Source organism: Dryobates pubescens, chromosome 8 (assembly GCF_014839835.1).
Source record: "Dryobates pubescens isolate bDryPub1 chromosome 8, bDryPub1.pri, whole genome shotgun sequence".
In the NCBI taxonomy this organism is placed as follows: domain Eukaryota; kingdom Metazoa; phylum Chordata; class Aves; order Piciformes; family Picidae; genus Dryobates; species Dryobates pubescens.
The window spans coordinates 42,803,496-42,818,114 of NC_071619.1; the positions used below are offsets into that span (position 1 = coordinate 42,803,496).

Here is a 14,619-nt window from a genome sequence, read left to right on the forward strand (position 1 = left end):
GTAATCCAATTGCATAGCTCATGATATAGACCCTTGGGAAAGGCCTCAGTATCATCACTTGCACAGGGCTGACACCTCCTCCTGAAGCACTGAGACAGACATGGGCAGCTGGAGCAGTAATTCAAGTAATAGAGTCATAGGAGGAGGAATCAGTGGCTTGATCAGGTCTAGCAAGTGGGAAGACAGCAGACTAAAGGTGTTGGTGCACATCAGAGGTGCATTGAGGCAGGTTCAGGGGCCAAGCACACATTCCCAGCAGGCTATACTTTCCTTTTTCCTTGTTCACCTACCCAGCTGCTTTGCTTCCTCTTCTCAGTAGAGTTTGTTAAATCATCTTCCAAGAACTGGGATAATGTGATAAAGGTAACATCTATCTTCCCTTGAACAGGCTTCCCATAGGTGTATCTGTGTCAAAAGAGAGAAAGGTTCACCTGAAGCCTGGCCACCTCAGTAGAAATATTGATCCAGGCTACCTCTCAACCTGTAGAAATATTGATCCAGGCCACCTCTCACCCTCAGCAGGGGAACTGAAGCCTGAGAGAGCTTTGTACCTTGTTTGCCTAGGAATTTCAGCTTGCCCCTGAAGATCAGTTTGCATCCCACTCCTCCCACTGTAACCATCATCCTTAGTGCTCTTTGGCCTCACAGTCAATGACAAAATGTAAGTAGGAATCAGTTTCAGAAAGTCAACTCTTCCCTCCAACTCCAGGGTAATGAAAGAACATTCTATTGGAAGGCCACTTCTCAGCTGTGGGCAATCTACATCGAATTGTGGAGTCAAAGACCAGAGATCACAAATCACAGAATCGTTTTGATTGGGAAAGGCCTTTAAGATCATTGAGTCCAACCATTATCTAGCTCTGCCAAGGCTGGTGCTAAACCATGCCCCTCTGCATCTTACCTCTGCTTCTTTGAAACACCTCCAGGGCTGGGGATTCAACCACCTGCCCTGGGAGCCTGTTCCAGTGTTTCAGAATTGTTTCTGTGAAGAAGCTTCTTCTACTATGCAACCTAAACCTCCCCTGGTGCAACTCAAGGCTGTTTCCTTTCATCCTATCACTAGTTACTAGGGAGAAGAGTTGGACTTGATGATTTCTGAGGTCTTTTCCAACCTTACTGATTCTATGATTCTGTGATCATGTACTCACTTGCCACAGACCTTCAGCTGAAATTCCTCATCCACTGTAGTGATAAATGGAGGGTGCTCAATAGTTATTTCAAATTTTTGCAGCACTGCATAGAAGAGAGGAAGACAAGGAGGGGGGAAAGAAACCAACACTGAGCATGGACAGGGAATGATCCTTTATAGCAGCAGTCCAGATGGAATCATAGAATGACAGGATTGTTTTGGTTGGAAAAGTTGTTTAAGATCGTGGAGTCCAACCACTCTCTAACTCTGCCAAGGCTGGTGCTAAACCATGTCCCCCAGCACCATAGCTCTGCCTCTCTGAAACACCCCTAGTGATGAGGATAGAGCCCCCTCCCTGGGGAGCCTGTTCCAATGTTTGTTTGAGAACCCTTTCAGTGAAGAAGTTTCTTCTAATAGCCAACCTAAACCACCCCTGGTGCAATTTAATGGGGGAATTAATGTTTATAAATAGGTGAAGGACAGTGTCAGGACTCTCCTCAGTGATGTCCAGTGATAGGACAAGGGGCAATAAGTGCAAGCTGGAGCACATAGGAGGTTCTGCCTAAACATAAGGAAAAACATTTTCACTGTGAGGGTGGCAGAACACTGGAACAGGCTGCCCAGAGAGGTTGTGGAGCCTACTTCTATGGAGACTATGCAAAATCCACCTTGACACATTCCAGTATGACCTATATAGGTGATCCTTCTCTGTCAGGGGGTCTGGACTCAGTGATCTTTTGAGGTCCCTTCCAACCCCTAACACTCTGGTTCTGTGAAAGACTGTAATGTCTCCTGTCATTCACCACCATTTTCAATAGGGGTTACTCCTTTCAGCCACACCACACTCTGTTTGCTACTACAATTGCACATGAGACTGTGTTCCACAGTCATCCATAAACATTGTAAAGAGTGTGGGGTTTTGTCCTTACCGACCTCACTGCAACAGAGCAGGAATAAGACATGGTACTGCTTCCTAATAGAGCAGCTGACTGAAGTGGACAGTAAACCTAGCTTGCAGAGTGTGACAACAAGCAGCAGAAGGGGCTCATCACAGGGCCCAGCTGCAGCTAGAATGAGATGTCACACCACAGCATATTCTTCTTTGTACCCTATGAAGTTGCAGAACCTCCAGACCAGCATGAGAGGTGTGCACAGATCCCTACAAGAAGGCTGGGGAGGGACTTCTCAGGCTCTCAGGCAGTGATAGGACTAGGGGGAATGGAATGAAGCTGGAGGTGGGGAGATTCAGGCTGGAGGTGAGGAGGAAGTTCTTCCCCATGAGAGTGGTGAAGCCCTGGAATGGGCTGTCCAGGGAGGTGGTTGGGGCCCCGTCCCTGGAGGTGTTTAAGCCCAGGCTGGATGAGGCTCTGGCCAGGCTGATCTAGTGTGGGGTGTCCCTGCTCATGGCAGGGGGGCTGGAACTAGATGATTCTTGTGGTCCCTTCCAACCCTGACTGATTCTATGATTCTATGTCCCAGACCTCAGCCTGCTGTTCTCCCCAGGGAAAAGCTGTGATAAGCATGGCCATGTTGCCCTGCTCTCTTCTGCAGCTACCCACACTGCTTTCCCCCCACCTCTGTTGTCCAAGTCTCACCATATTCTTCAACTTTGAAAGTTTTATGAGCCATATTTTCTTGCACTGTGATGGTATACTCCCCAGGGAGTGCTTCAGAGGCCAGGGGAAAGGCTAGATCCACAATGCCGTGTCTTGGCTGTACGTTCCGCCACTCAGCAACGCGGTTATACTCGGGATCCTAGTTGGGAAAGGACATGGAGAGCCACCAAGTCACCCTGGGAGCATGGAGACCTGGTGGGTCCAGTTATACTCAGGCACAAGAATACACTACAAGGTCTTACCCTTGTCCCAGTAAAGAGGATGCCTGATCTCCAGGCAAGATTACTTCTCCTCCTTCTAGTATCCTTCTACTGAACTTTTGAATTGCAAAGGCTGCCAAGAGCAGTAAACCTCTGAGGTCTGGTAACACCTTAACACCACAGCAAACAGCTGCATTTACTGAGTACTTTGTGCTTTGTGCTCTCTGCAGACAAGGTGTCAGGCAAAAGTTCATTATTGCCCTGACTCTAGCTGATCTATGTGCAGCACAGAGATGCTGGTTTGAATGAAGAACCCAGGCTGACCACGTAGTAAAGACTTTAGCTGAGTTTATACCATAACCTTAAGAGGTTACATCTGGGGCAAAACTCTGTCCAGGAGTGAAAGGGCACAGCAGGAGAGATGGACATCTGGACAGAGAGAACTGACCCTTTGGTCAGTAGTCTGTCACTTACCTCCAGCCATATCTGGGAATACTGTAAAAAGAAAAGAAACAGAAGTTCAGTTTTCTATAGAGCAAACCAGTGTCCATGTGAACCACTACTGCCTGACATGGGCTCCTGACCAGACAGTTCTGTCCCATTCACACCCTGTACTAGGTCTCCTCCTCCCTCTCTGCTCAGTCTTTCTCCAAGGGACCAATGGACGAGTGGTTTCCCTTCAAAGAATGAACTCCCGAAGGAGCTCTTTCCTGAAGGAAAAGGTCTCTTTATTCTCTCTCCTTCATTGATTCTTTCATGATCCTCCCAGTGTGTCCTATCTGAGAATCCTCCTGCACGACCCTTCAATGTGACTCCTGCTGAGGCTCCTACTTCTCAGACAGCACAAGGTGATGCTCACCTCCTTTTTAATGACCTGAAGGTCTTCGCTGAGGTTCACAATTCGAAACTTCACTGGACATAAAAAGAAAAGGAGAGTAAAGCATTCTGGGGGCAGCAAGTCCTTGCACAAACCTGCTTCTCTTTTTCTCTGCACCAGTCTCTCTGCCTCAGAGGCATTCAGATCTTTCCCCACCCAGCTGTCCCAAGTATCTCCCATCCCAGAGGACTTTTGAAGGCTTATATGCAGCTGTAGGCCGCAGGATGTCTCTACCTTTGCCTGGGAATACTAAAATGAAGAGTTGAATAGTGGGGTTGGTCTGTCTGCAGTGTGAAGACCATTGCCTGGAGAAGAGGAGGCTCAGGGGAGGCCTTGTTGGTCTCTACAACTACCTGAAGGGAGGTTGTAGCCAGGTGGAGGTTGGTCTCTTCTCCCAGGCAACCAGCACCAGAACAAGAGGACACAGTCTCAAGCTGTGCCAGGGGAAGTTTAGACTGGAGGTGAAGAGAAAGTTTTTAACAGAAAGAGATTGACCATTGGGATGTGCTGCCCAGGGAGGTGGTGGAGTCACTGCCCCTGGAAGTGTTTAAGAAGAGACTGGATGTGTCACTTGAAGCCATGGTTTAGTTAGTCCTGAGGTGTTGGGTGACAGGTTGGACTTGATGATCTCTGAGGTCTTTTCCAACCTTATTGATTCTATGATTCTATGACTGACTCTCTTTCTACAGCTTGAAACAGTCACTCTGGACTTTGCTCAAATATTAACAATAGTCTTCAAAAACCATCCAGAGATGGTACAGTGTCCTGGGGAATTCTGACTTTCCTTTGAGGTCTAGAGATATTTCACCCAAACAGCAGCAGGCTGGGCATTTGGTGGGGCACAGCTTGCAGGTGAACATCCTGATTCATGCTGTTGCTGGAAACACCTGATAACAGGAATCTGATTTTTTCCATGTCCAACAAGCTTTGCTTGCTGCCCTTGGTGAAATCTTCCCCCTAGAAGTGGCTGCTACCATGACCATTCCCTCCTTGTTTCCATATGTCACCTGCTTGCCTTACCTGTTTCTCCAGGTTTGTACAAGCCCTTGTCTGTCTCTACCAGAATTACATTCTTCTGGGGCTCGACCAGAACCTTCTTGTGACCCTCGAGGAGCACATTGTCCCCACTGTGGATCAGGACATGCAGGAAAGACACCCTCTCTGTCTGTCAGGTTGAAAAAACAAACTGCATGAGGATACCAGTAGCCTGAATGAGAAGCAGAGGCAACTGTTCTACCAAAATCTTCACCTTCCCTCTCCTCCCTTCCCCTCTGATTCCCTTTTCCTAGTCATAGCCTCCTCTGTGGACCCCAGCTTCCTCCATTCTCTTCTCTGCAGATGGGCAGAGTCCAAGGGCAGGAGATTGAACACATCCAAGTGCCAGGTTCTACACATTGGCCACAACAACCCCAGGCAGTGCTACAGGCTGGGGTCAGAGTGGCTGGAGAACAGCCAGGCAGAGAGGGATGTGGTGGTACTGGTTGATGGTAGGCTGAACATGAGCCTGCAGTGTGCCCAGGTAGCCAGGAGGGCCAATGGCATCCTGGCCTGCATCAGGAACAGCAGGAGCAAGGAGGTCATTCTGCCCTGTGCTCAGCACTGGTTAGGCCACACCTTGAGTCCTGTGTCCAGTTCTGGGCCCCTCAGTTTAGGAAGGAGGTTGACTTGCTGGAAGGTGTCCAGAGAAGGGCAACAAAGCTGGGGAGGGGTCTGGAGCACAGCCCTGTGAGGAGAGGCTGAGGGAGCTGGGGTTGCTTAGCCTGCAGAAGAGGAGGCTCAGGGGAGACCTTCTTGCTCTCTACAACTACCTGAAGGGAGGTTGTAGTCAGGCAGAGGTTGGTCTCTTCTCCCAGGCAAGCAGCACCAGAACAAGAGGACACAGTCTCAAGCTGCACCAGGGGAGGTTTAGGCTGGAGGTTAGGAGGAAGTTCTACACAGAGAGAGTGATTGCCCATTGGAATGTGCTGCCCAGGGAGGTGGTGGAGTCTCCATCACTGGAGGTGTTCAGGAGGAGACTTGATGGGGTGCTTGGTGCCATGGTTTAGCTGATTAGGTGGTGTTGGATGGTAGGTTGGACACGATGATCTTGAAGGTCTCTTCCAACCTGGTTAATTCTATTCTATCCTATTCTATTCTATTCTATTCTATTCTATTCTATTCTATTCTATTCTATTCTATTCTCCTTGTCATGTTTGCCTCTTTCCACCTTTCTTTCTCCTCTATACTCTCTTTCCAACCCTTCCTCCTCAACATCAAGATGGTTCAGACACAGGAGAGGCTGAAGCCCTCTAGTAATAAGAGGAGAGGCAGCTGAGAGGTGTCTCACCTGTGACAGGGGGTCCTCTCTTTTCCTGGGAGTGAATTCTGGCACCTAGGTGGATTGATACAATGACATGGAAAACAAATTGGTCAGAGACTCTGGATCTTATCCCAGCTGTGAGACATCTTCTCACTTTTAAAAACTCCCCAAACCTCAGAGTCCAAACTCCACCTCATGACTCTTGTCTCTAACCTGCTTGTTTTATAGGGAGAAGCAGTAATCACTGCCTGCCTTTTGTTTATGAATCTAAGAGTGGACCAAGTGACATGTCATTCTCCCTCTTCACATAAAGGTGAGATTTGTATGAAACCAAGACAAAGCACAGAGAAGTCAGATCTGGAGCGGATCAATACGGTATTGGGAGAAGAAATACTGATCAGGCAAACCCAGGACAGCTCAGTGCCAAAACTGCTGCTCACAGGAAGAAAGGTTCATATTGCTAACAGCAGCCTTTTGTGACATTCTAAAGCCAGGCCTTGCTCAATCCTAAGGGCTGGCACCAAACACTTAGCTAATCATTGTCTTTTTGATGCAAGAGCCAAAAGTGACTACAGCCCCTCCTAGAGTGCTGCTGAATCCGCAGGACCATCAGGGCATAGTGACTTTGTACCATGCTGAGGAATTCAGGGTTAGTTTGTAGAGCCTCAGCACCAGACACATCTCCATGGTTTGCCAGCAATAAAACAGAAGGCCTTGTAGTCCTGTCCCAGCCTCAGTGTGTCTAGTAAAGCTAACTAGACCATCTAAGTTGTAATGACAGGAACTCAAGCCACTCACAAAATATCCCAACTGCCTAGGTGAACTTCAGTCCAGTGTGTATTCAGCACCATCAACACTAATCACAGCTAATTAAAGCAAGCTGAATGCCTGTGCAGGCTGCAGCTACACCTTGCAAGGCAGGTGCATCTTTAGATCAGAATGTTCCTCTTGGAGAGGGAGAAGTAGGCTTCTGAGGCAGCAAGGATGGAAAGGATGTATTCCCAAGGACTGGCTTGCACTGTGATACACAAGAATTGAATAAGCATTGAATAAACTAAAAGTCAGCATTTCCCAGTACACTTTCAGTAGGATGGAATGTGATGACCCAGATCTAAAGAAGAGGTTTGTATCTACACAGGAAAGGTTCCCTTCTTTCTAGGCTCCCGGCCACTGTTGGGTTTTGCCTACCTCTGGGAGGCAAGTACACTTAGCCCTCTGGCAACCCATGACAAGACACAGGACAGTGTACCCAGAGAAGTGCTGGGCTCCTGTCTGAAGTACCAAACCAGCAGCCATAGCTACACTCACCTGGAAGGTGAGGCACTGAAATGTGCCTGGATTCTCCACATCTTGTTCAAGCAGTGTGTGGTTCTGGGTTTTCACTTGCAGGGTGACAGCCAAGTGGACAGCCTCAGTCAGGGAGCTAAGGTGAATGCAGAGCTTCTCCTCTTGGGCGTAGTGAATGACAGCAGGGAACACCACCATGTAGTGACTAGAAGAGAGCAGGAGATGTAAAACAAGAATTGAGAGGCTGAGGCAGACAGGCCAGAGCCCATCTGTAGCTTTGCAGTGTGTGCATTGCACATGGCTGCACAAACACTGGGGGTTTCACCTGTCCTCTGCAGTCAACACCCAGTGCTCTAATGGAACTCTGTAGGAACTGCTTCTCCTCAGCCTCCCTGGGCACAAGGCCCCCACCATTCACCTCTGGCATATTCAACAGTGCAGCACCTCAACACCACCCTGCAATGTCAATCCCTTCCACCAAGCCCCCCCTGAAATCAAAAGGAGGTAATCTCACGGTTCCAGGCTTGCTGCAGCTGCAACTGGGAATAGGGCCAGAGCTAAGAGGAGCATTGGTGCTCCCATGGCTTGGGCTGGCACAGACAACGGACAAGATCCACACAGGAGGAGACAACTGCCTGTACCGATGGACAGAGCACTCCTAAATAACCCCCCCAGCTGCTCCTAAGTCCAAAGAGTGAGGGAGTTGATGTATGGAGAGAGTATATCATTCAGGCTAATGACCTTAGCTAATATTTACTTGCCTCCACCACCATCAAAGTAAAGGCCACAAGGCACAGTTCACAAAGTAAAGGCCACAGAGCATACCCACATCTATAGCCAGATGTTACTCCACATCATGGCGTTTCAGAGCATAGCAGGGGAGATGTGGGGTGGGTGATCTCTAACCCTGGCTGAAGAGAATGTAGGAGAAAGAATAATCTTGGCTGTGGCTGACCTGGCTCAGGGCTGTAGCATCTGATGACAGCCAAAGATGCACAGTCCTCAGCTTGCAAAAGCATCCACAGTACTCTTTGTGTGTATCATCAGGAGCCTGGAGGTGTTTATAATATGCAGAGATGAAAAGCCGAGTGACATGGTTTAGCACCAGACCTGGGAGAGTTAGGTAATAGTTGGACCTCAGTGACCTTAAATGCCTTTTCCAATCAAAGCAATTCTATGATTCTATGATCTTCCTGTCTTCCAGTATTTAATCAGAGTTTGGAGTAACCCCCTTTCAATGTACCCCCATTCCCCATGCACTTCTGTGCACCTACCCAGCACAGCCAGGACTGATCCTATCAAATCTCTACCTCCCCCAGTCCAGATGTCTGTCCTGCCAGCTTCCTGTCAACACCAGCCATCTCCAGGCTCTTCTCATGCACTGCAGTCTTAGAATCACAGAACTGTTCTGGTTGGAAAAGACCTCTAAGATCGCCAAGACCAACCATTACCTACCTCTGCCATGTCTGGTGCTAATCCTGATGCTTCAGCACCACATATCTGCATCTTTAAAAAACCTCCAGGGGTTCAACCACCTCCCTGGGAAGTGTTTTCCAGTGTTTGAGAACCTTTTCAGTTCAGATGTTTCTTTGAATCTCCAACCTAAATCTCCCCTGGCACAGCCTAAGATCAATTCCTCTTCTCCTATCACTTGTTACTAGAGACTGACTCCTGCCTGGTTCCAACCTCCTTTTCAGCAAGTTGCAGAGAGCCAGGAGGTCTCCTTTCCTCAAAGCAATTTCCTTTCCCTGGGTGCCAGCAGTGAAGTGAATAGTGCTTAGATATATCTGCCCTCTAGTTACAACCTCTTTTGAAGGTGGATGTCCCCATCCTGCCCTGGCCCCAGCTGTGGTTTTGCTGGGCATCACAGAAGGTACACAACATAGACTGGCTTTGCCATGCACCCACTCTTTGCTCCCAGCTGAAGCAATCCCATGGATTTACTTTGGCATGATCCACATGTGTGTGCTTTGCACCAATCCTTAGCATGCAGTCTGATGAAACAGGAGCACATGAGCCTGTAATCTGGTGCTGACGTTGGAGATAATTCACAGGTTTAAAGCACTGTGTGTCACTGCTCTGGGAGAGTATTTGATTCCCTGAAATCAGCAGGGGTTTGAGTCCAAGCCTGAGGCAGCAGGACAAAAAACCCAATCTGAGTTCTGTCTCCTTTCTGAAACACTCCTAGGAGCTCTGTCTCTGGTCATCCAGATGACTGCCTTGGATGTTAAATGGGAACAGGTAGACTGGGCTGGTCTTGGCTGGAGGCTGGAAGGCAGAAGTGAAATTCCTGTAAGAAGTAGATAATACATGAAAAAAAGAAGATCTGCAGGAGCCTGAAGCAAAGCCCACTGACACGGCAAAGAATAATGCTGTGCCAGGATGTTTCTGATGAAACCCTGCTAACAACATCAAATGTAGTAACTGAGCACTCTTACTGTGCTGCATAATGCAGAGAATGAGAGGTCTGCCAGACACACACCACCAAACCCTGCAAAACCTCAAGACCACCTCTGGTGTGTAGGCACCAAGCATTGTCTCCACCCCTTCCACCCGCCCACCTCCCAGCCCCAGCCATGCGCAGCCTCGTTGCCACCTCCTTGGTGTTGAAGCCAAGAGAGACCGGCACCTGGGCAGGAGCTGTGCAGTCCTTCAGCTCTGGATGAGGAGGAGGGGAAGAAAGAAGAAGGCAGGAGCAGGGGCAAAGGAGGGTCGGAGGAGAGGCTAAGCTTTCCCTGGAGGAATCTGACCTGCCACCAGCCATGTGGAGCATCGCTTTCCTGTGGGGCAGCGTCCTGCTCCTGCCTAGCACGGCCCAAATGCCTGCAATGCTGTAAGCTCCTCAGCTTCTTCTCCTAAGTACTTTGGTCTGTGGGCAATCCTGGGAGGGTGGTGATGTAACAGGAACAGGACAGAAGTCCTAAGAAAAGGAATGTTTGCCCAGAGAGTAATAATTTCACATGTTCCCAAGGTTTCACGTGGTTCTCATGCACTTTCTCTCCCTCTCCATAACCCCATTAGTACTTAGATCTTCCATTAGTTCCTCTTCTGTAGATCATTTATTTCTGCAAGAATTCAGCTCTGCAAGCTTTCCATGTGTGTTTCATTCTGACCTGCTAACAGCTCAGGTCTCCTGCTGTGCTCCCGAATATCTTTCCTTTTGGGCTATGCTTTTCTCCACACAGTCACAGGAGACCATTTAAATACTTAGTGGAAAATGCTGGATGCCTTTACAAGCCTCAGGAACCTGCTTTTTGAAGGCCTTGGCTTTTGCAGCCATGGCATGAGTGCAAGCAGAAGTATGGCTGTGCTCAAGTATTAGATGTTACAGTGGGAAATGCATCACTGGGTCATAGCTGGGTTCCCTTCTGCCATGTGTAACATACACAAGTCTTTTCCAGTGGGAGTGTATCCTCTTCTTCTAGGAGATACTGCATAGGCTGACACAGCTTCTGCTCAGGTGACACTTTACTACTACCTGTTTCCCACTGTTAATTTCAGCATGAAGCTTTGCTGTATGGAATGCTTGTTGTGTTAAAGATAAGATCCTGGTGTCTGCCTGTCTCACAGCCCAGGACCCTTACCAGAACTACTTGGCAAAATCAACATTTGCCTCTCTTTTCCAGTGCCCCAGTAAGGACTTGCTCTGACACAGCTTCAGGAAGTTAAAATAATCAGGTGGTGTAATTGTTCCAAGTGACAGATGCCACAGCTTCAGGATTGCTAGTGATAAAAGCACTGCATGGTGATCTTGGGCCAGTAAATCCTGTGTAACATCTGGCAGAGCTGGAGACACAGACCTGTGCAGTAGCTCTGACTGAAGAGAAACGGAACAAAAGTCCAAAAGGTGCAATTCTCACTAAGAAAGCTGCCCCTGGCTTGGGTGGAGGAAAAGGAGCACAGCCCATCAATTGTCCTCATCTCTCTTTCTCTCTCAACAGCTGCTGCAGCTGGTGGGGGTGCTGATGCTGTCCATGCTTCACCTCTGCTGCTGGCCCATGCTGCTCCCCCATCACTGGCCTTAGTACTGGTGCCAGTGCCACAGGCACACCTCTCTCTCATGGGTTTTGTACCCTAGCCCAGATTGTCCCTGCCTTCTAGGTGACAATGTGGCATGATTTGGGATGGAAGTTGAGTAACACAGTCATATATGTTTAGCTTGCACTTGTTTTTCCTCACTGGCATATGGAGGGGTGTCAACTTTAATACTGAAATTGAAGCTAATTAAACACAGATCTTTGCTCAAGCACCCCTGCCCTCAGAATCTGCTTTGAAGTCGGGTGTTTATGTTACTTGAAGCCTGTTTCATCAGTTTTAGCCAAAACAGGGCTGTCTTTTCATCATAAGACTCCTTCCTTCAGCTCTTTGTCAGGCCAGCCTCGCAGACTTTCATTTAACACAAATGCCTGCTGATTGTGAATGACCTTGGTCCTGAAGTGTGCTGAATCAACTTGCCTTCCTGTTCCATGGCAAACTAGGTGTTTTTACCATGCTGCTTGCTTCAATAGGCTGTCTGCTCTCCACCTGTGTGCCAGTGGTTTTGGTAGATTCATGAGTTGTATGATGTTGAATTTGATGGTCTTAAAGGTCTTTTCCAACCAAAGTGATTCTATGAGAAAGTAATTCAGCTTGGCTCTTCAGATCCCTGAACAACAGCCTGAGAAGCTCAGAAGGCAAGGGATGAATTGTCAAAGGGCTGTAATAAAATATTCCAGTGTAAAGAGTCATTAGGAGCAAGGAAGGGATGAAAGATTCAAGCAGAAAGTCTTTAGTGCTCATCACATTCTTTATCCTGGTCTCTCACTCTCATCCTGGCCCAGTGAGTCAGCATAAGTGTAACAAGCAAAATGTGTTTGGCATCTGCTGTCAGATTCCCTATCCCTAGCAGCAGACAAGCTGCTCAAGGAAGCTTGACAGCACTCAGATTTGAAAGCACTCAAAGCTTCTGGCCAGCAAGACTTTGGCTCTCTTTGCCAGGGTGCCGGGCTCTAACTAGCACTACCAGCAGGTTACAGCCCTACTTCCAGATGTTCTGATGTTTTCAAGCCTTGCCCTCCACCTGCTGCACAACATGCTGCTGACCAAACCTGACCAGAGGCAGTGAGCAGGAGGAGGCAGTGATAAGAATTGTCAAAGCTGCCTGAATCTTGGCTTTTCTTTGGTTGTAGTTGCTGCAGTGCAACATGAGATGAAAAAACCCAAACCAAACATGAACAGGTTCTTGATATTACCCATGGGCACAGCTATGAGAGTGGCTACTGAGGTGTGACATCTGGTGTAAGAGAGCAAGGGGGACAGGAGTGTTAGGTGCTGAAGAGGTAGTGCTCATGAGACTCTGTGTCTGGGACACAAAGGCAGGACACTGGATGCCATTCTCATGGCATTGGTTTCAAGCCCAAAGGTGTCTGATAGGGCAGAAAGCAGACAACCAATCAGGCAAACTGATGGCAATACCCAGTGTGGTTTATAGAAAAGTCTGAAGCCTCAGGACACCTCCAACGTAACCAAGTTCTGCTGCTGATCCCTTGGGTGATGTGGGGAGGTCTCTTCACCTAATTTTAGCTTTCAGGTTTGGGAACAGTGACTTGATCCTTCTGTGTGCACATGCAGCATGCAGTACAGACTCAGGGTTGACCTAGTACCTTAGCTGAGTACCTCTAGGTGAGAAGAGCAGTGTAATCTTGTCACACTGGCGTTGGAGTGAAGGACTAGAAATCTTATTAAGAAGTACCAAAAGCCTATGGTCAAAGTCTGTCCTCTGTCCTCTTAGAGGATCCATTTCACTTGCCTTTTGTTTTGTTTGTTTTTAATAGACATTATGCTGTGGCAATACCATCTCAGCTCTGCTATCCCTTCTCAGAGACAGTGTGCCTCCAGCTCAGCAGAAAGCAAGCAGTCCCAACCCACGTGACAGTAACCTTGCAAAGCAGAGCTGGGAACAAGACTTTGATCACTCAGTCCATCTCTCAGCTCACCTTCTTTCACTGCACAAGCTTCCAGGTGAGGCACAGATTTTCCAGGATTCTCAGGAGGATGGATAGTGCATGAATTCTGCTCTGGCTGGGCAGGAGGCCACGAAGTTGGTCTCTTCTCCCAGGCAACCAGCACCAGAACAAGAGGACACAGTCTCAAGCTGTGCCAGGGGAAGTTTAGACTGGAGGTGAAGAGAAAGTTTTTAACAGAAAGAGATTGACCATTGGGATGTGCTGCCCAGGGAGGTGGTAGAGTCACTGTCCCTGGAAGTGTTTAAGAAGAGACTGGATGTGTCACTTGAAGCCATGGTTTAGTTAGTCCTGAGGTGTTGGGTGACAGGTTGGACTGGATGATCTCTGAGGTCTTTTCCAGCCTTATTGATTCTATGATTCTAAGTGTATCTGTTTTTCTCCCCTGATTTGTTGTTTTTCTCCCCTGATTTGTGCTGCCATTGGGTAGAATACATAGAATAGAATACATAGAATAAACCAGGTTGGAAGAGACCCTCAAGATCATCGCGTCCAACCCATCAACCAATCCAACACCACCCAAGCAACTAACCCATGGCACCAAGCACCCCATCAAGTCTTCTCCTAAAAACCTCCAGTGATGGTGACTCCACCACCTCCCCAGGCAGCCCATTCCAATGGGCAATCACTCTTTCTGTATAGAACTTTTTCCTAACATCCAGCCTGAACCTCCCCTGGCGCAGCCTGAGACTGTGTCCTCTTGTTCTGGTACTGCTTGCCTGGGAGAAGAGACCAACATCCGTCTGTCTACAACCTCCCTTCAGGTAGTTGTAGAGAGTAATAAGGTCACCCCTGAGTCTCCTCTTCTCCAGGCTAAGCAACCCCAGCTCCCTCAGCCTCTCCTCGTAGGGCTTATGTTCCAAACCCCTCACCAACTTTGTTGCTCTTCTCTGGACTCATTCCAGCAAGTCAACCTCCTTCCTAAACTGAGGGCCCCAGAACTGGACACAGTACTCAAGGTGTGGCCTAACCAGTGCAGTGTACAGGGGCAGAATGACCTCCCTGCTCCTGCTGGCCACACTGTTCCTGATGCAGGCCAGGATGCCATTGGCCCTCTTAGCTGCCTGGGCACACTGCAGGCTCATGTTCAGTCTACCGTCAAACAGCACCCCCAGGTCCCTCTCTGCCTGGCTGCTCTCCAGCCCCTCTGACCCCAGCCTGTAGCACTGCATGGGGTTGCTGTGGCCAATGTGCAGAACCTGGCACTTG

The 14,619-nt window shown here is 48.6% G+C and overlaps 2 protein-coding genes across 2 annotated transcripts in view; one reads left to right on the plus strand and one right to left on the minus strand.

Annotated features, from left to right (window-relative positions):
• The window catches only part of LOC104306900 (alpha-2-macroglobulin-like protein 1), a 48,367-nt gene extending 40,288 nt beyond the window's left edge, over nucleotides 1–8,079 (minus strand). Inside the window, 9 exon segments of the mRNA XM_054163915.1 lie at nucleotides 291–405; nucleotides 1,149–1,233; nucleotides 2,725–2,884; nucleotides 3,420–3,440; nucleotides 3,805–3,857; nucleotides 4,843–4,987; nucleotides 6,149–6,193; nucleotides 7,430–7,613; nucleotides 7,923–8,079. Coding sequence (XP_054019890.1) covers nucleotides 291–405; nucleotides 1,149–1,233; nucleotides 2,725–2,884; nucleotides 3,420–3,440; nucleotides 3,805–3,857; nucleotides 4,843–4,987; nucleotides 6,149–6,193; nucleotides 7,430–7,613; nucleotides 7,923–7,990 — 876 coding nt within the window. The 5' untranslated portion in view covers nucleotides 7,991–8,079.
• Nucleotides 8,080–10,021: 1,942 nt separating this feature from the next.
• Nucleotides 10,022–14,619, plus strand: part of LOC128897394 (alpha-2-macroglobulin-like protein 1) — a 53,191-nt gene continuing 48,593 nt past the window's right edge. Inside the window, exons 1-2 of the mRNA XM_054163963.1 lie at nucleotides 10,022–10,241; nucleotides 13,222–13,408. Coding sequence (XP_054019938.1) covers nucleotides 10,171–10,241; nucleotides 13,222–13,408 — 258 coding nt within the window. The 5' untranslated portion in view covers nucleotides 10,022–10,170. The remainder of the gene's footprint in view (nucleotides 10,242–13,221; nucleotides 13,409–14,619) is intronic.